Source organism: Marmota monax, unplaced genomic scaffold, assembly GCF_021218885.2.
Source record: "Marmota monax isolate L192 unplaced genomic scaffold, Marmota_monax_Labrador192_F-V1.1 WCK01_AAM20220418_F8-fsc00001, whole genome shotgun sequence".
Lineage (NCBI taxonomy): Eukaryota > Metazoa > Chordata > Mammalia > Rodentia > Sciuridae > Marmota > Marmota monax.
Window position 1 is genome coordinate 44,459,804 of NW_026693777.1, and position 21,844 is coordinate 44,481,647.

Below are 21,844 nucleotides of genomic sequence, written 5' to 3' on the forward strand. Positions count from 1 at the left end.
CAGGTACTATTCTTGGAGTTTGAGATTTATCAATGAACAAAATAGACACAATTCCCTTTCCGAAAAACATAATAAATAAGTAAGTTAAATGGGGGTAGAAAAGAAAAATAGGGATGCTATCATAGTAACATCATCACTGTGGTAGTGTTTTATGACCAGGATTTGCTTCCTAGGGATCTACAGATATCCTTTTCATATGGAATGACATGAATGAACCCTCAGTCTTTAGAGGGCCTGAGCTAACATTGCAAAAGAATGCCATTCATCATGGCAACTGGGAGCACAGAGAACTTCACAACATCTATGGTTTTTATCAGGTAAGAAAGATATCCAAAATTAAGTCAACTAGATTTATGTGCCATACCTGAAATTCATTTGTTTTTTAATAGCCATACTATGCTGTTCATATCTCTTAGTGTGTCTTTTCTGACAAGTGCAGTGAGTCTTAGGTTATAGCCAATACAGGACTTTTTATTATTTCTCCTTTTGCTTCTTTTCCTTCTAAATCAACTTAATGAATTTTAAAATATTATGAGATTAATGATAAGATGGAAACATCTGCTTTGAAATGAGCCATTAGTATATAGCACTTTTACTGACACAAGCATTGTATAAATCTGTTAACAAAGGCTAAAGTTAAAATTAAAGTTTTAATTGTCAAGTATAACTAATTAAAATTTTTTTTTTAATTTTTTTAAATTTTGAAAATCTCACAAATATCCAAATACAGCAACCCTGACATTCTGTATCAGGGGAGCATAATTTAGACACAGACACATAATTTCAATAAGTATGCTTTTTTTAAATTTAGAAGCCTTTCCTTAAGTATTTTTAAAATTTTTTTTATTAGTTATTGATGGACCTTTATTTATTTGTTTATATGTGGTGCTGAGACTCAAACCCAGTGCCTTCTCATTACAGGTGGTAAAATTGGCCATGTATTGTGGCATATGCCCATATTCCTAGCAGCTGGATAGCCTGAGGCAGAAGGATCTAAAGTTCAAAGCCAGTCTCAGTAACTTAGGCCCTAAGCAACTTAGTAAGACCCTATCTCAAAATAAAAAATAAAAAGGGCTGGGGATATGGCTTGGTGGTCAAACAACCCTGAATTCAATCCCTGGGACCAAAAAAATTTTTTAAAAAGGTAAAATTGTCTTTTATTTGCCAGTCACATCCAAAAGCTTGACAATCATGTGCTCTAATTTATATCTGTGGTTCTTTGTTATTTTCAGAATGTGACTATGTTCCCATTGCCTATTGGTATTTTCCAATGGGAGCTGCTGGCTAGAGATAGCACAGATTTCAGGTAGTATCTGTTTACTTCTCTAACAGCCTGTTGCTATTACTGCCAACTACCTTAGAGAATTTTCTTATGTAGGCCAGGACCAGTCACTTAACTTTGCTGAATCTGTTTTTTTCCCCCACCACTAGAAACTGTTTCAGAAATTATTTGGTAGATTATGTGAGAAAATATTACAAAATACCAATTAATAGTAAGCATCAAATAAATGCTAGTTTATTTATTCATTGTTATTATTAATCGAAGAAAGTTCTTTTTTAATATTTATTTTTTAGAAGTAGTTGGACATAATACCTTTATTTTGTTTATTTATTTTTATGTGGTGCTGAGGATCGAACCCAAGGCCTCACATGTGCTAGACGAGCACTCTACCACTGAGCCACAATCCCAGCCCCAAGTTTTCCATTCTTTGAGTAAAGGAAGATATATCATGAAAACAATTTGGTTGGATTTATTTTAATATTTAACATTTCACATTTCCACCTACTATTTACCTTTTTCACATTAGTTTATTAAGGATATTAACACAATGCCCTAATCCTATCTTCTCTGAATTTTTTCTGTTGACTTTCATAGCAAATGGCTACTGCAGAGGGACTGATACAGCGATCTAAAGGGAAGGAGAGACCCTTTGTTCTTTCACGTTCTTTCTTCGCTGGGTCACAAAAGTATGGTAAGGAATGGCTTGTGTTAGACTGAAAAATACAAATTAACCACCTGTCCTTTTTGACTGTTTCTGGCATCTGCTGCCTCTGTGTTCCTTTTCAATAGCTGTTGCTCAGACCTTTGATTGTACAGAGTGATCTACTCTGAAGTATGCATTTTATACTATAAAATAGAGTAAGCCAATTTTAATCAAGTTTAACACTTGTTTCCAACTGAAAAAAAAATGGCCACTTATTGATAGGAGACTGACTTTACCATATTTAGTTTGTTGACATGGTGATCCTCAATCCTGTCTCTTTGATTTATTGAAACCAGGAAATATGCTTCTAACATATTCATTCCATCACCTGTTCTGTTCCACTTAGCAATATGACTTAAAATAGACTTGGCTGTTGCTTGTGGTCAAGGTCATCTATAACTGGATCTGGTTTACTAGCTAATGCAGATCTAATTTAACTTAACCACCCTGGCATAGGAAGGCTATTTTAAGACCCTTTTTCTTGCATAAACAACTGAAAACTTAGGTCCTAATTTCAAAAACCCAACTCTTACTGTATTGCAGACATTATTAGTTCTCCCACTAGACCCCTGAAAACCAACCTCAGTGGTACTCAACCAAAGACCAAGATATTATCATCTCAGGCAGAGATTCACGTATAGAGATGATCACCACAGCACTATTCTCTATTGTTACATAGAGTTTTTTGTTTGTTTCCAGAATAGTTATAAAAGTAAGTTGTGTCCATGTGGCAGACTATCATGAGGCTATTTAAAATGGTAGCTTTAACTGCATAAGAAAATGTTTGTGACATCATGTTAAAGGAAAAATAGAAAAGAATGCCTAAATATTTCCATATTATCCCAATTTTATAAAATATAAGATAGCAATTTAATCTATAAGTTGGTAGATAGTCAGATAAGATACAAGAAAATTTAGTACCTTAGGTGATTGGAGTGATTTTAATTTTCTTCTTTATCCTTATTTTCCAAATTCTCTACAAGTATCACTTTTCATCACTAAAAATGTGTATTTAATGAAAAAATTTATAAACACCAGTTTAAAAAAATAAGAGGAAACATAAATACTAAATTTTCTTTTTTTAAATATCTATTTTTTAGTTTTAGGTGGACATATATTTTTATTTTACATTTTATGTGGTGCTAAGGATCGAACCCAGTAACTCAAACATGGTAGGCGAGCATTCTACCACTGAGCCACAATCCCAGCCCCTAAATTTTCTTTGATCTTGTAAATGTTGACCCACTTTCTAGTCTGAGGCAGGAGGATCTCTTGAGCCCAGAGTTCAAGGCCAGCCTGGGCAACATAGCAAGACCCCAACTTAATCAACTTTGCCCCAGTATGTAGCAGGGCTTTACAGGAAATATATTTTGTTCAGTCAAATGCTGAAATCAATAGCCAGGAAGAAGTTCTGTCTAAACAACCATATGAGCCATGAAAATATTTGCATGTTTATTATGATGAGCTTTTTTGACAAAATTTCAAAATCATTATGTAAATATATACATATTTTACTTGAAATTAAGGAAAACTTATTAAATACTATTTACAAAGGGCAATCCCTTGAAAATATTTTTCATTGTTGACTGAAGGAAAATTCAAAATTTGTATGAGAAATAAAATCAAAAATATCTGTTAGAACTATTTTTGGTAGAAGATAGACAAAAATGCTTCAGTAGTAATGTAGATGTAGTAAAATAAGATTTTTTTCCTTTTATGAATCTCTTTAGTAGTATGTAATCTGTCTTTAGAAACTCTTACAACTGTGCAATGATAAAGAACACTGGCTTTGGAGTTGGACTGCCTGGACTCAAATCCTGCCTTAAATCTAATTAATGACTATGTGACTATGGGTAGATTAGGAATCCACTGTTTGTCATAGTTCCTTCATTTGTAAATGGAGTTAATAATATTATTAATATTATTATAATTATTATATATTATATTATTATATAATATTATTATTAATAATATTATTATTATTGGTTTTGGGGATGATTAAGTGGGATGATAATCCATGCAAAGTATAAAGTTGCCGTATTTTTCAATTAATGTTTCTAAAACAACTAGATATATATGGGTTACAACTGTAACCACAACCCTTACAGTTGTAAATAATTTTTACAACTCAATAATAAGACATACAACATATTTTAAAAATTAGGAAGGAGACCAGGTACACTCATGCACACCTGTTGTGTCAGCTATTTGGGAGCCTGGGACAGGAGGATCTCTTGAGCCCAGGAGTTCAAGGCCATCCTGGGCAACATAGTAAGACCCCATCTCAATGACAAAAACAAAACAGAAGAACAAAAGATGTGAGGAATAGATACTTTACAGAAGAAGACATAGAATGATCAGTAAACCCATGAAGAAATAATCAGTTATTAGGGACATATAAATTAAAACAAAAAAGGGAGATCAGTAAAGTAGAGGATGGGGTAGGTGAGAGAAAGGAGAAATAGAGAAATACTGGGGAATGATTAGCCAATTATATTTTTTTACTGTGTGCATGTAAGAATATATAACAACATCCCATGATTATGTACAACTATAATGTGCCAATAAAAAACGGAAAATATAAAAAAATAAATAAAATAAAATAGAACAAAAGAAAGATACCACTATATGTTCCTTAGAGTGACTAGAATTAAAAATACTGGTACTCTCATATATTGCTATGAGAATCTAAAGTGGTACAACCCTTCCTAAAAGGCTTGGAATTATCTTGAAGTGTTTAACATATGCTGAACATAAGACCCAACAATTTTATCCCCAGGTATTTATCCAGAGATAAATAAAAACATATCACACAGAGATTTACACAAAGATATTTATGGTATCTTTATTTATAATAGCTCAAATCTGGAAAGAATCTATATATTCATCAATAGATAAATAGATAAATAACTTGTGATATGTTCCATATCATGGAATGCTACCCAGAAAATAAAAAAATAGTAAACTACGTTATGCTGAGTAAAAAAAAAATGTTAAAATATAATATGGTATATATTATGTTTCCATTGTATGAAAATTCCAGAAAAGACTGATCTATAACCATAGAAATCACATGAGTAAGTTGCCTAAAGTGGGTATTTGTTGACTGCTAAGAAACCCATGGGAACTTCACTAGTTATGGAAATGTTCTATGTCTTGCTTATGGTGGTGGTTACAAGCATTAAACTCTTCACTTAAAACAGATACATTTATTGTATGTAAATGACATCTCAATAAAATTTATTTTAAAAAATATTCCTCCTATAATCATATTTGAATTATACTTCACGGAAACTAGTGCAAAATGTGGGGAAAGGGGGATTGGATATCATAAAGATAAAGGAAAGAACAATGGGATAAAAGGAGATGGGGGGTGAAGGATGAGAAAGGGAAGGAAATAGGAATGAATTTTAACAAAATCACACTATGTGCATGTGTAAATATACCACAGTGCATTCTATCTTTCTTTATATACTATGTATAAAGCACCAATGAAAAATAAACAAACAAGCAAAAGGGAAATTAGTAGAGTAGAGGAAGGAATCTAGGGGAGGGAGTTTGAGAAAGGGGAGCTTCCAGGACTTAGAGTAAATCAAAATCTGTGCATGTATGATTTTGTCAAAATGAACCCAACTATTATGTATAACTGTAATGCTCTCATAAAAAGAATTATAAGACTGGGGATATACCTCAGTTGGTAGAGTGCTTGCCTTGCATGCACAAGGCCCTGGGTTCTAATTCCCAGTACCACAAAAAAAAAATTCAAAATTATGCATAATTTCAGAATATTTTCATAGAATGTTTTATGGAGTTTAATAAATTTTTATATTAGAAAATTAATACATTTTCCTGTATAAACCAATTATTTACTTTTAGGTAAGAAATCTATTTTCCTTTTTAGTAGCTTGTCTTAAAAATCAAGGCTCTAAGCCAGGCATGGTGTCACACACCTATAATTCCCAAGACTTGGGAAGCTAAGGCAGGAGGGTCACAAGTTCAAGGTTAGCCTCAACAATTTAGTGAGGCTAAAGCAACTTAGTGAAACCCTGTCTCAAAATAAAACTAAAAAGGGCTGGGGATGTGACTCAGTGATTAAGCATTAACATATGGGTTCAATCCCTGGTACCAAATAAATACATAAGTAAATAATCAGGACTCTAAATATGAAATTAAGAACATGAACTGACTTGTGATTTTTTTTTAATACTTTCCTACTGGTGATCAAAGGTGCAGTGTGGACTGGTGACAACACAGCAGAATGGAGTTACCTGAAAATTTCTATCCCCATGTTACTAACTCTCAGCATTACTGGGATCTCTTTTTGTGGAGGTAAGATGAGTTCTGTCTTGGAGCTTAAAGTGAGAGATAATGAAAAATGAGATGTTTCTTCAAAGCTGGTCATAAAACCCTTCTCCTTAGCTATTTTGGGCTGGGATAAATATGGGAAAGAGAAAACAGGAGAAAGTGAAGGGGAGCAGATTAGAGAGAAAAGTGAAAGCAGGATGCTTCAGAACTTCTTGTATATTGTCCAAATTTAAGACAGAGAATCAATTTCTCAGAAGGAGAAAAGGGAAGCACCAAAGAGTACTTCTTTTCCTCATTCTTTCATCACTTCCTTTTTAGATGCAGCATGTGAAAAAAGTATGGGTGGGGCCATAGCTCAGTAGCAGAGCTCTTGCCTAGCATGTGTGAGGCACTGGGTTGGATCCTTAGCATCACATAAAAATAAATAAAATAAAGGTATTTTGCCCATCTACAATTACCAAAAAAAAAAAAATTAAGTGAAAAAAATAGAGAGAATTACAAAGAATTTAGTGAATCAGAAGTTAGTGTGGGGGCTGGGGTTGTAGCTCAGTGGTAGAGCACTTGCCTAGCACATGTGAGGCACTGGGTTCAATCCCCAGCACCACATTAAAAAACTAAATAAACAAAATAAAGGTATTGTGTCCATCTACAACTAAAAATATTTTTTTAAAAAAATAGTGTGGGGCAGAGATATATCAGTGGTACAGTTCTCACCTAACATGTGCAAGACTCTAGGTACAATTTTTCAGTACTGCTAAAAAATAACAATAATAAGAAGGAGGAAATAGAGAAATACATTCTTAGCAGATTTTAAATTCCATGACATATTTTAACTGTGTTTTTTAAAAAGATATGCTCTTGAGAAAGATAAATTTAATTAAAATAAGTGTGTCTGATAGTGTACCTTCCTTGCATCCTGAGAATTCTCTGTGGATAAGGTTAAAAGTTGCTCAATGTGACTGCAGTTCCAGTTTTTCCTTGTTTTCTGCAGAAATAGAAACAAGTTAATATTACATTTTTATATTGATAGTTTTTGGTATTGGTCCACATATAGTACAAGAAATACATATCCTACTCTAGGACTCAGCATGAAATTCTACCCAAACTTTTTTTTTTTATATACTGGGGATTGAACTCTGGGGTACTCAACCACTGAGCCACATCCCCAGCTCTATTTTGTATTTTATTTAGAGGCAGGGTCTCACTGAGTTGCTTAGCGCCTAGCTTTTGCTGAGGCTGGCTTTGAACTCGCAGTCCTCCTGCCTCAGCCTCCTAAGCCACTGGGATTTCAGGCGTATGCCATCACACCCAGCTTTAAACTTCTAATTCTGATTATTTACTTCTCTTTAGTTCTTTATTTTTTATCTTGGTTTTCCTGTTGCTTCCAAAGGAAATTGGTTACCAGCTCCTTCCTTCCATTACACACACATAACAATAAATCAAGTCAACATTTTATGATTTCTAGGTAATATGAGTTCAGGAACATATAGGAGTATTGATTTTGGAATAATCTTCTGGTCTTTTAACAAGAAGACAGTGTTCAAAGAGTGTTTTGTCAGATCTCCAGAGAGGCCGTTTTATATAATGTGCTCCCCTTTTTGAGGTCATAGTTTTGAATGCACATATGTTTCCTTTTTCTGGACAGTCATCAAGACCTTATCTTACCCTGTACATCATTTATTTGAAGTCTGGTTGCCTTACTTGGCCTTTCTTTCCTAACCAGCTGATGTGGGTGGCTTCATTGGGAATCCAGATGCAGAACTGCTGGTGCGTTGGTACCAGGCGGGAGCCTACCAACCCTTCTTCCGTGGCCATGCTAACATGAACACCAAGCGGCGGGAACCCTGGCTTTTTGGGGAGGAATACACCAAACTTATCCGAGAAGCCATCAGAGAACGCTATACCCTCCTACCCTATTTGTATTCTCTATTCTACCATGCACATGTGGCTTCTGAACCTGTCATGAGGTAAAAATGCATCATCCATTCAGGGACTGCAACAGCCTAATTCTCTCACAGTGATTAGGGACTGGACTAATTGTGCAGTGATTTTAAAAGAAAAAGTGAAGAAAAGCCTCACGTTTAATCAAGTTCCAGTGAGCTTCTTGACTACCAATTATGCACGTGATTCTGGCTGTCGAAGACAGATTAAAAAAACTAGACCCCCTACTACTGTGATTAAATGTACATGCTAGGTGAGAGGCAAAAATAGAGATATCTCAAAGAATAAAGAAGTGACTGAAAGAATCCATTATTTGACAGTAGCATCTTTTCAGAAAGAATAACTTACCTGCCAGCCTTAGGCTTTCCTTTATCTTACTCTTAGGACTAAACTGTTCCAAGTTTGAGGTGAGCATTTGTTTATAAATTTTAACTCTATTTTGAAGGCAAAATATTAAGAAAAAACTTTCTAGATTAGGGAATGATACATACCAGCATACACAATTCACCAAGACTTCAGGATCAGAAGTTCCTAAATTTAGATGAAATCAATATCACCTGGGGAGCTTTCCACTATAGATTTTAAAAGCTATACCTCCAAAATTTTCTAGGAATCTCTTTGGGTAGGTTTCAAGAATCTATATTTGTTAGAAGTTTCCCTTTTAGGTTCTAGATATCACCCAGGTATACTGTTGTTTTGTTCTGTAGGAAAGAAATATGTTATTACAAAGGCTGGTGAATAAACTAAAAATAAATTTTGCTTATTAGAAGATATTCTTTCCTCATGTAATTGAAAAATGACTAGAACCATTAAGTTGATATCCAGGTAGATATATACTGACAGTTTTATTGTTTATGAACCCAAATACATCCTAGTTACACAAAACAATAACAAGCAAAAAAGAATACTCAAAATTTCTTAACCCCACACCCAAAAAAATAATGCCAGCTTGAAAACAAGAAACATCAGTTCTTCTCAAAGATATAGTGATTAAGTGATGCATGAAAGCAGCAAACACAAAAAATAAAACAGCACAGAGGGGCTGGGTTGTGGCTCAGCGGTAAAGCACTTGTCTTACATGTGTGAGGCACTGAGTTCCATCGTCAGCACCAAATAAAATAAATAAACAAAGGTATTGTGTTCATCTGCAACTAAAAAATGTTTTTTAAAAAAGCACAGAATTATCATCATTGTAAAATCATATCCAAAGATGTTAGGCATTTGGACTTGCATAAAGCTCTGACTCTGCCCATTAGAGTAGTGTTTAGTGCTCAACAATCAGAAGGAAAAGTGGCAGGTACTAGAATTCTCAATATTTCTTTAGAACATTTTTACATAATAAAAATGTAAAGTAATCACAGCAATTGCTCATAAAAACTTGAGATGTATGAAAAAGAATCTTGATACTTTAGTGCTTTCCAGTTTCCTTTGAATAGTTTTTAAACTAAAAATATAAAATTCTTAAAAAACATATAATTACATTAAAATGTAATGAACGTTCTTTTCACTTTCCCAGGCCTCTGTGGATAGAATTCCCAGATGAATTAGAGACTTTTGGTGTGGAAGATGAATACATGCTGGGTGAGCATTTATTAATTACAAACACTATAATTATGTTTTTATTAAATTTTCTACTATGAGAGCACTTTTTAAAATTCTAATCCCAATGAAACTAAAAAAATTAAAATAAATTCCTTCATCAAGATTTTTAATGCATTAGTGGGATTGCAGATCTAGTCTGTTGTAATTCTAGCACTCACAGTATTATTCTTACCAACATCAAATAAATCCATTCTATTTGTAGGTATAGTTTAAACTTTTGTTTTGTGTTCACTCTTCTAAGCCTATTGAGACCACTACAGGGAAGGAAGTAGGCAAAAAGTAAATCATACAGATATAGTAAAGAACCAGAAGAGTTTATTTCATATACAGTAATAGGCCTCTTTATCAAGGATTAACCATCAATTCTAGAACATGGAAGTTTATTATCTTAGAGACAAAGCTCAAAAAGCCAGTCTAAACATTGAGTTGCCCAAAAGGTAACCACATGCCAAACAATGGAAACCTCCAGTGTTAAATAATAGAGTCATTGGGCTGGGGCTGGGGCTTAGTGGTAGAGGGCTTACCTGGCATGTGCGAGGCACTGGGTTCGATTCTCAGCACCACATATAAACAAAATAAAGGTCCATTAACAACTAAAAAAAAAATATTTAAAAAAATAGAGTCCTTGGTCTGGGAATGTAGCTCAGTGGCAGAGCACTCAGATGGCATGTTCAAATTCCTAGGTTCAATCCCTTAACATTAGGTCTCAATAATCACTGCCTTGGAGAAACCTCCCTGACCACTCCTTGCCTTCTTATACCTTAGACTGTTCTCCTCCATCAAAGTCAATCTGTCGCATTAAAAAAAAACTTCTGCTTTGTACTTTTGCTTTTTTTGGTATTTGTCTTAACTCTATCTTTCAATTACTTTTTAATATCTGTCTTCATTTACTATAAGCTCCATGAAAGCAGGGATCATGCTTGTTTTATCTGCCACTCTATCCCCAGAGCCTATCAACATGCCTGGCAATCAGTATTTATTGAATAAAAGAATTTACAAATGATGAATTTTTACCTGCATGGTGGCAAGATCAAAGAAAATTTAATAATTCTTGCCATCTACAGCCTTCCCAATGATAACTGCCCAAGCAAAAGAACCTGAGTAGCCACAGTGACACAATTCTGGATAACAGTTGTGGACTCACTATCATCAGCATCACTCAAAGAAAACAGTAAAGCCATGGAGAGATGCAGTGGTGCTTTCAGATTATTGGTGCACCAGAAGTTAAGCACAAAATGATACTGTAGTAAATTGTGTCAGGGTTCCTTCCTGTAATCCTGATATTCCATATATGGATTAATGATGGGTAATAACAGTCACCTATTTGAGCCCCTGTCCTCTTTCTAACAATGCATCTCTCTGATGAATCATTGGTTTAACTCACCACAGTCTCTGCCTTATAGAAGTTTACAGTCTAGTAGTTTTTTGCCAGGCATTGTGGCCCATAACCTGTAATCCCAGCTACTCAGGAGGCTGAGACAGGAGATTTGCAAGTTGTAGGCCAGCCTCAGAAATTTAGCCAAGCCCTAAGCAATTTAGCAAGACCTGTCTCAAAAGAAAAAAAAAATGAAAAGGGCTGGAGATGTAGGTCAGTGGTGAAGAACCCCTGTTTTCAAGCCCCATACCAAAACAAAACAAAATAAAAACCACAATACTGTTCAATTAAAGGAAAAGAATTCTCGTAATGACACTAAATTTTATTTCTTCTCCATTCTTAAGGAAGTGCTTTATTGGTTCATCCAGTCACAGAACCAAAAACCACCATGGTTGATGTATTTCTGCCAAGATCAAATGAGGTAAGACTAATAACAATTAGTCACATATCTCAAGTCTCGTCTCTCTCATCCCTTTGTTTCTTTAAGCAACTAAATTTCTCCATAATGCTTTGGTGAACACACACCAAATGACTGTAATAACTGATGATTTTTTTTAGATTTTTTTTTAGTTGTTGATGGACTTTATTGTCTTTATTTTTATGTGGTGCTGAGAATCGAACCCAGTGCCTCACACATGCTAGGCGAGCACACTACCACTGAGCCACAACCCCAGCCATAACTGATGATTTTTAAAAATCATGACACTGTCCACTTAGGCTAAGAAATTAATGGAGGCCAGGTGATAGAAAAATGAATAGGTGATGGCCCCAAGAAGGATCAGAATTCATCTTCACACTGACTTGCTTAAGTGAGTTCTTAAACACACTGAGGGTAGGGTAAGAAAAAAATCTTTTGTCTACTATGAGGTATCAGACTCTGGTGGGAAACTTAAGTATAAAGAAACTTTGCTCTTTATGCCAGGCACGGTGGCGCACGCCTGTAATCCCAGTGGCTCGGGAGGCTGAGACAGGAGGATTGCAAGTTCAAAGCGAGCCTCAGCAATGGCGAGGTGCTAAGCAACTCAGTGAAACCCTGTCACTAAATAAAATACAAAATAGAACTTGGAATATGGCTCAGTGGTCGAGTGCCCCTGAGTTCAATCCCCAGTACCAAAAAAGAAAAAAAAAAAAAGAAACTTTGCTTTTTTGATTCTGGCTCCCTTTGAATCCTAAATTTTGGTACCAAAAATTGTCTCCAGTACTCACCAAATTGATCAAGATCAATAATGACTTCCCTCTATCATCTCTACCTTCCTTAGCTATCTTATTAGTTATTGTCATTTGTTATTATTACTATATGAACTGTCCCGGCCTACCAGAGCCCAGGGCAGTGAACTTAGGCAGAGCACAAAGGTGAGGCAGGGACAACCCTTTTTCTGCAGAGCAGAGACCACAGAGACTTGGTGCCCCAGTCTAGGGAAAGAGGGTGTGGAATGAAGAGCAGAAAGGAGACAGACTAGGGAGAGTCCTCAGGAACTAGAGCTTCACCCCAGGCTTCAGCACACAGAGGAAAGAGCCATGCAGCGTGCTGGGCTGGACTGGGACTACCATGTCAAGAGACTCTTTTTCAGTGGCCACCATTCAGCTACCTACACTTTTTATTATTGATATGACTAACCAGGTTTTTCTCCAGAATGTTTATGAACTGTAGTCTTTCCTCTTGGTTTCTCCAGTAATTTGAATATCTGAAGTTGAGGGATCTTTACAAAGATTCCCTTGCCAAGTAGAAACCTGAGGAAAACATTAAATACAGCAACAGCTAAATAAATGGTCCTGCTGAGCATGTCTGATGAGAATTTTTCAAGTTTATTCTAACAAAGCAGTAGGCATCTGTTAAAAGAAACTGCTCCCTTTCTAACTTAGCCAAGAATTTTTACTAATGATTCATCATTGCAAACACATTGTTGTGACTTTGAACTATATTCCTTCATTTTTTATCAGAGTGTTCTGTGATTGTTTCTCTTGCAACATCGTCACAAATGCTGGGTAAAAAAGCCAAAAAAATTCTTTCCAGACCTGCTTCTTTATCTTGACTGGCTGGCCAGTACACTTCACACTAAATGAGCAGGCTGTCTGAAGTTCACACTGTCACTCTTACCCATATTTATATGGGGCCCATCTCCTCTCCTCCAAGTCTGGGCTCAAATATCTCATCAGCAAAGCTGTCTCTGACCACCTGTTTAAGTTTATAGACTTCTCTCATTGCTCCTGGTGCTCCCTAGGCCTCTCCAGCCTTTCTCTTTCTTCACAGGACTTGCCACCATCTAACATTCTGTATATTTACTTATTTACTTATTATGTACCTCTCCTATTGTAATGTGAGCTCCTTGAAGGCAGTGGTTTTCATCCGTTAGGTTTACTATTGCATCCCCAGCAACTAAGTGGATACCTGGTATATAGTTGGCACTCAGCAAGAACTTACTTAGGAACCTGGGACTGAGTTCTGGGTTTGGTCCTTTGTGGAATTTTATACTGGTTATACCCTTCCTAAATTGGAGATCTTTGGATATGGCACCAAAGCACAAACCTTGTTATCTCTCATTTTAATCAGTTATGGTGGTAGACAAGACAATGCTCAAACCTTGTTTGAATCAGTTTACCTTTTATCCCCACCAATTCTTTATCTGAAGCTACTGGGATTAGCTAGAGAGGAGAGAGAGAAAGCCAGAGAATGACATATAAAAGAAACATAAAGAAAACAAGCTAATGTTCTTACAAACACAGACTCAAAAATCCTTGACAAAATATTAATAAATTGAATCCAATCAAGAATAATATATCATGACTGCAATAGGTTTGACCCTGTTGAATTAAGAGTTCACTGTGGCAGCTGGGCACAGTGGCACATGCCTATAATTTTAGTAGCTCAGGAGCTGAGGTAGGAGGATTGCAAGTTCAAAGCCAGCCTCAGCAACTTAGCGAGATCCTAAGCAACTTATTAAGACCCTGTCTCAAAATTTAAAAAAAATAAAAGGGACTGGGGATGTGACTCTGTGGTTAAGCATCCCTGGATTTAGTCCCCAGTAATCCCCCCAACCCCCCAAAATAAAAGCATTCACTATTGCTAATGATGGTCAAATCACAGTTCTGTCACCTTCACAACAGGATGGTAACAGACTCAACAACTGTGCTATATAAAGGATGTGGTAATCCCACAAGGTGAACTTGCAACACTGGCTGCCAGAAAGTATACTGGCTAAAAGAGATAAAATAAGGTTTTTGTTTTCATGCTCCTTCTAATGATATCTTAAGGGTTTATTCCATCAAATTACTTTATAGGCTCTTTTTGATACTTCAGCAACTGGCTCCCTCTTGATAGAGACCTTACATAAGAATTAGAACCTTAGCTCTGAATTATACTGTGTTAAAAAGTGATACCATATTAGTAATCCATGTTTCAATTTGTTTTTGTCTCAGATCTATTCTTTCTCTGGTATTTTCCTTTTCTGCTGCCTCATTTGCAATCTCTTTACCTGCAACGTGCTTTTCTTTATTTTGGTTATTTTTTCTATTTTGTCATCTCATTCACTGCTAGAAGCACTAAGTTTTTATAAGCCAAGTGGGCTATAAAACCCAGGAGGTCAAGGACTGCCTTTTCACTCATTAGACATCTTAATTATCATGTATGTCGGGCACCTGGCATAGTGGTTATGTTGTTTAGCAAATAACTTTTTTCTTTTGGTACCAGAGATTGAACTCAGGGAAACTCAACCACTGAGCCTCATCCCCAGCCCTATTTTGAATTTTACTTGGAGACAGGTTCTCACTGAGTTACTTAGTACCTCGCTGTTGCTGAGGCTGGCTTTGAACTATGATCCTCCTGTCTCAGCCTCCTGAGCTTCTGGGATTACAGGTGTAATTACTTTTGAATGTACAGATGGGCAAACAAATGACCTTTATTAAATTAATTAGTCATAGTCCCTTGAGATTTGCTCCTTCCTTCCTTCCTTCCTTCCTTCCTTCCTTCCTTCCTTCCTTCCTTCGCTTTCATGTTAGAGATCAATTCCAGGTCCGTGGATGTGCTTGGCAAGCATCTGCCTCTGAGCTATATCCTCAGTCCTTTTTATTTTATTTTGAGTCAGAGTTATACTGAGTAGCTCGTCTTGGCGTCAAACTTGAACTTGTTCTGCCTCAGCTGCCTGAATAGCTATGATCATAACCATGAGCCATCAAGTCCCACTCTTTCAGATCTTCTTAAAAACATATATTCTTCCTAACTTCTACCCAAGATTTAAAAAAAAAAAAAAGGGCTGGAAATGTAGCTCAGTGGTAAAGCACTTTTGGGTTCAATCCCCAGTACCCTCCCAAATAAATAAATAATTTAAAAAATACTTCCCCATACCACAATGAAACAAAAACAAACAAAAAAACCCCCACTTATCTCCATTTATTTTAGTTTCTGGTTATTTGAAATGCAGTTAAGTGAATATTGTAATGAGTAAGTTGTGAGCAGAGTTGCTCATAAACTCTTTCTCACTGGGGTCTGTTTTAGATCTGGTATCACTCTAAGACATTTGCTCATTGGAGAGGAGGATGTACCGTGAAGATTCCAGTTGCCTTGAATACTGTAAGTTATTTTCAGACTATTATTTCTACCTGTATTGTATTTGTCTGCTCTGATTGCTGTGACAAAATACCACCAACTTGGTGGCTTAAACAGCAGAAATTAATTTCCTCACAATTGTGAAATTTCTATTTCCAGATCAGATGAGAATGCCAGTTGATGCAGTTCCTAATGAGGCACTTCTTTCTGTCTCTCCTTTTTTTAAAAAAATATATTTCTAGTTATAGATGGACCCAGTACCTTTATTTTTGTGTGGTACTGAGGATCCGAGCCAGTGGTTCACATGTGCTAGGCAAGTACTCTACCACTGAGCCCCAGCCCTAACCCCTTCCTGTCTCTTCTTATAAAGACACTGTTCCTATCATATCAGGGCCTCACCACTGTGATCTCATTTTACATAATCATCTCCAAAGAGGTCCTATCTCCAAATATAATCACCTTGGGGACTGGACTTCAACAAATGAATTTTAGGGGGATACTGACCTTCAGTCTATATTGTGTGCCGGTATCATAAAACCAAGAATGTTAGTGTTCTGCATAATAATATATATATATATATATATATATATATATAGAAACAGAAAGTAGATTAGTAAGTAGTTGCTTAGGGCTGGGGCAGGGCAAGGAATTGGGGTATGATGAAGAGTGACTGCTACTTGGTACAGATTTCTTTTTTGGGTATCAGAATATTCTAAAATCAATAGTGGTGAGGGTTGCAAGACCAATATACTGAAGCCTGTTTAACTGTATACTCTAAATGTGAAATATATATGATTATATCAATAATGCTGTTAAAATGTGAAGAAAAATGTCTTAAAATATATATACTCAGATTTCATGGTATGAAATATCAGGGATAAAACCAACTCTTACCCATATGTTTACATTTGTGTGTCTAAGAAAAGTAATACTAAAAACAGAAAATGCAGTGATTATAATGCATGCCATATAGAATATCCTTCTACAAGACTAAGTTAAAAACATGAATTTTCAGGCATGATCCTGGGCCTCTCAGCCCAAGGGAGTAATATCAGTATGATGTTAGCATCAAAGGGGCCTGCCTATCCAGGCTGTTTTGAGTTTCCAAAGGGAAGTTCCTTCCTGTAGCTAAATCATAAGCACTACCATAGTCCCTGAGTAGAGTGAAGATTGATAAATAGGCAGTGATGTGATTTTTTTTAATTATCAGCAGTGATTTTTTTTTTAAAGAATATAATTTCAGGGGCTGGGTGGTGGCTTAGTGATGGAATACTTGCCTTGTACATGTGAGGCACTGGGTTTGATCCTCAGCACCATATAAAAATAAATAAATAAAATAAAGGTATTAAAAACAAAGAAAGTTATTTTGGATATTAACTTTCAGATCTAGAGAAAAACCTTAATAATCATCTACTTAAATACCTTACACTTACAGGTAACTTATCTGTCCAGGATGACAGCTGGATTGTGGGAGAAATGAGACAAGCTCCCAAGTCTGCTGATTCCTCATCTAGAGCCCATTCCACTTTAACTTAACACTGTGCTCTTAAAAACAAACAAACAAGCCAAAAAAAAAAATGAAGAAAAACAGAACAGAGAGATTGTCCAATTAGAGAGGGAGATGTGGGGAGGAATAAGATGTTCTTTACTTCTTGTTGCCTACTGCGAATTAGGTATGGGGGACATTTTAACTACTTCATCCTCACTATCAACTTCATATATGTTCTTCTACTCTTCTCCTTGCTAACACTTTACCACAGCAAAGTACAAGTCCTCATGTGATTCTTACCAGGCTTTCCCTGCCAAGTGGCATTCCAGAAGATTGAGAGCTGAGGGCCATGCCCACATGATGTTGTTAGAGTCACTTAAATTACCCTTGATGATATGTATAAGAAAAGCAGTTTGGGGGGGGGGTTGCTTTTTTGGTGGTGGTTGAGGGTTTTTTTTCTTTTTTTGGGGGGGGGGGCGGTACTGGGGATTGAACCCAGAGGTACTCACTGAGCCACATGCTCAGCCCTTTTTATTTTTTTGAATAGGGTCTCCCTAAATTGGTGAGGGCCTTGCTCAGATGCTGAGGCTGGCCTCAGGCTTGTAATCCTCCTGCCTCAGCCTCCTGGGCCTCTGGGATTACAGGTTTGCACCACCATGCCCAGCTATAACAGAAGCAGTTTCACAAATCTACCCTCAGAATTAAGTCAGTCATTCTGGTGATCCAGAGAAACAGAGAGCAAAAAGTATTCTGGTGCAGTGATAAAGAGCAAAAGTCATCTCCCAAACCAAGAAATACTTTACATATACATACATACACCACTTAGAAAAATTAAGTCTTTAGCAAGGCTCTAGAAGTAAACATGTTTATTATAATTTATGAGAATGTTAAACTACAACATAGGAAAGGCCAGTTATAGAGTGTGCAAAATAAAATTCATCATTTAAAAGAAAAAACAGTAGCTGGACATGTTAGTGCACACCTGTAATCCTAGCTACATAGGAGGCTGAATCACAGGTTCCAGGCCAGCCTGGACAACTTAGCAAGACTGTCCCACAAAGGGCTAAGGATGAAGCTCAGTGGTAGAGCACTTGCCTTCATATGCAGGACCATGGATTCAGTTCCCAATCTGCAAAGAAAACAAGAAAAGAAAAAGAAAAAGCAGCAAAAACAAGTATATGTGATAAATTAATGAAGGGTAGTCAGCTTCCCTAGTAATTGGAAAGTGAACCATTTTTTTGTTGTTGTGCTCTTTCCTTTTAATGCCAGGATCCCCAAATATACTACCTCTGTGCCCACAAATTTATCTTGCCCTAGAGTCTATACTTGTAAAGAGTGGAATCTTATATAATGAAATATTTTTAAATTCTACTTTGAAATTTCTTTATACAAATACTTTTATTTTATCTTTACTTCTTGTTGCCTAATTCGCAGTAGGCAACAAGAAGTAAAGAACATATTTATACAAATACCTTTCCTGATATTGTTGCTCTGCTGTAGATACCAGTATTTCAACGCAGTGGAAGTGTGGTACCAATAAAGACAACTATAGGAAAATCCACAGGCTGGATGACTAATTCCTCATTTGGACTCCGGGTTGCTGTCAGCACTGAGGTATTTGGGAAAACAGGTTATACTTTCTATTACTTCTGTGTCTCTTTATAGTCTTTCAAAAAGTCTGATAGCATGAAAAAGTGGTGAGCCCCACCTATGGAGATAGGTACTTCTAGTGTTTATCTAGAAATCAAAGTTTTAAATAATTTCTGAATTATTGCCTAGTTAGTCTGCCGTTCTTGGAATTGTCTTAAAAGAACTTGGGGAAAGAGGAAAATGTCTTTCTTGAACAGTTGACTGTTGGTTCTTTTTAGCTGAGCAGTGATTACTGCTGGGCTAAAAGCTCATTAGATCATAGGCTGTGTATTAGCTCTGAAACTCATTCTCTCACAGAAGGGTACCTGTGACTATGGACCATTTCAGGGACCCCAACCCCACTAAATGACTTCTCATCAGGTAACTCAAACAACTGAAATCTCCCTGAGTAAAGCCTGGTAGGATCGAGATCTGATTTGTCCTTTTGAGAAGATCTTTTAAGCCATATGAAACCTGTATCAGACTTCTCTCCTGGCCATGTGCCAAAATATAGGGCCAAATATAAATTTTTACTCGTATTATAATAATACTTACCCTTATTTATATTAGCATTGTAAAATAATTAAGTTATAGCTTTCTTTTCTGTTTCATTTAGGCATGTCTTTGTGGGCCAAACTAGGGATTTGGGACCCATGTGAAATCCCAGAATAAATGCAAAATACTAGAGATCCATTGCACATCAAGTATTGCCAATAATCTTAATCTGCCATATGGAGTGCTATGACATTGTATGATATGCAAAGGGGCCCTTCTGCCGAAAAGAGTAGGCACCAGATACCTTTCTCGAAATGCAAGATCTAGAGATAGCTGATCCTCATCCATTATATTCTGATTTTTTTTTTTAACATCAGTTTCATTCTGTGAACCTTCTTGACCTTGTTGTCACATTCTGGGATAGTGTTTTCAGGGATGCCCCTGACCATACTTCATAGTTTAAATTTCTTCCAACAAGGTTTAATTCTTCGTGCACCTCTTATGTGACTTCTCTATTCATATTGTTTCATTATCTATTTGAGAGTGATTGGGTATTGACTATATTAGATATTTGTATGACTACTTTGTGCAGCTTAAATATTGCTAGTTAACTTTCTACGCTAAAACAAATACCTGAGATAATTAACTTATAAAAATAAAAGGGTTATTTTAGCTCACTTTTGGAAAATATTTCAGTTGGCCTCATTGCTTTTGGACCTGGGTGAGGTAGCACATCATGATGGGGAGTACATGGCAGAGCAGAGCCACCCAGGGGTCCCCACAGTCTCCTTCAAAAGGCACAATCCCAATGATCTGAAGACCACCACTATATCCCACTTCTTAAATGTTCCTGTGCCTCTCAATAACACCATGGGCTGAGGACCAACACATGGGACTTTGGGGACATTCCATATTCAAACTGTAGCAAATCTAAGTTTTTGTTTGACGTAAGTTTTCACATTTTCAAAATTATGTCCCTTTGGAAGCTGACAAATTTCCTATTACATAAAACATGTTCCCTGATTCACTTAACAGGGTTCTGCAGTTGGGGAGTTATATCTCGACGATGGCCATTCATTTCAGTATCTCCACCAGAACCAATTCTTGCACAGAAAATTTTCATTCTGTTCCAGTGTTTTGATCAACAGGTAATAGCAGCTAAAGAAGCTGTGTGTTTTTTTTTAAATAACTTATACTATATTTAGGCATCCTCAAATAAATGCATTGCTGTTTTCGGTTATTATTTAAAGAAATGAATTGGGACATTTTTCAGTTACTCTTCCATGAGTGTTCCTTTTTTAATGTTCATTTCATTCCCCACTACCTAAAAACTAAAAAAAAGTGCAATTTGGGCTTTTATAATTCCTTCCACCAAGTCATTAAGTGCCTGATTTCTTATAATTTGTTACAATATCCCAGTTACATTTGTGATTTTTGTGTACTTCTGTGATTTTCTCAAATGGTGTTAAAGGGAGATTGATTTGGCCAGTGGTTTGTTAGTCCTTGGCATAGAGTCATCTTTTTTCATCTCTTCATCATAGTCAATATGACCCTGAATGAATCATGACTCCATAGGGACAGATGGAAGGGAACTCATAAGAGATTTTGACCTGTGACTAATTCAAATCCCCATCCTTCTTCTCCTAAATCCATTTGTATCTATTCCAGTTGTGCAGATGAGAGGGGTCGTTATCTCAGCAAATGTGTGGTGGAGCAGATCTTGTTCTTAGGCCTCAAGAAGAAGCCATCTTCTGTGACTACCCACTCATCTGGTGAGGAAACAGTTCATTCTTACCTCAACATTTGTTTTTGTAAACATGGAAGTATCTGCCATGAGGAAATGCTTAGTTTCTAAACTAACATGAGTCTAGCTCAAATGGACTCTGCACTTACTGGTGGAGGTCAAGTATTCTAGTCTCTATAGTGAGTAAGACCATTCTGGTCTTTCTTCTTGCTTCCTGCCTTATTTTTTCTAAGGGAAATTGTTTGGGGCTAGACTTAGAAGTTTAGGTATTTCTGAATGCTTTTTTAATCTGTAGATATCTGGGGGCTGGAGCTGGAGCACAGTGGTAGAGCACTTGCCTAGCAAATGTGAGGCACTGGGTTTGACCTACAGCACCACATAAAAATAAATAAAATAAAGGTATTATGTCCATCTACAACTAAAAAACAAATTTTAAAAAATCTAGATATCTGAATCCTTGGTGAATCCTGCCCATGTTGATGGAGTTTATGGAGGGGCATAGGATGGGAATTATATCCTTCCTTACCTACTGAATTTCTTGGGCACATCACTTTGTAAAACTGTCTTTTCAACCAGGGCTGTATTCAAAACAATGAAGGTTTTTCATGGTTTAAAAAAAAATCATAGAAATTCATGAGTAAAAGTGCTATTAGGGGGCTGGGAATGTGGCTCAAGCGGTAACGCACTCGCCTGGCATGCGCGGTGTGCTGGGTTCGATCCTCAGCACCACATAAAA

General features: G+C 36.4%; 1 protein-coding gene across 7 annotated transcripts in view; it reads left to right on the forward strand.

The window, feature by feature from the left end:
* Window positions 1–21,844, forward strand: part of Ganc (glucosidase alpha, neutral C) — an 88,960-nt gene that overhangs the window by 63,820 nt on the left and 3,296 nt on the right. For 3 of the 7 annotated variants that reach the window (XM_046460809.2, XM_046460808.2, XM_046460810.2), the window contains exons 15-24: window positions 174–317; window positions 1,877–1,973; window positions 6,213–6,314; window positions 8,014–8,257; window positions 9,748–9,812; window positions 11,553–11,629; window positions 15,701–15,775; window positions 18,741–18,854; window positions 20,400–20,512; window positions 21,033–21,136. In XM_046460809.2, coding sequence (XP_046316765.1) covers window positions 174–317; window positions 1,877–1,973; window positions 6,213–6,314; window positions 8,014–8,257; window positions 9,748–9,812; window positions 11,553–11,629; window positions 15,701–15,775; window positions 18,741–18,854; window positions 20,400–20,512; window positions 21,033–21,136 — 1,135 coding nt within the window. Of the gene's footprint in view, window positions 1–173; window positions 318–1,232; window positions 1,307–1,876; window positions 1,974–6,212; window positions 6,315–7,935; window positions 8,258–9,747; window positions 9,813–11,552; window positions 11,633–15,700; window positions 15,776–17,186; window positions 17,425–18,740; window positions 18,855–20,399; window positions 20,513–21,032; window positions 21,137–21,844 lie in introns of those variants that run through there. The other 4 variants (XR_009228387.1, XR_009228388.1, XR_009228389.1 and 1 more) reach the window with 4 other exon arrangements.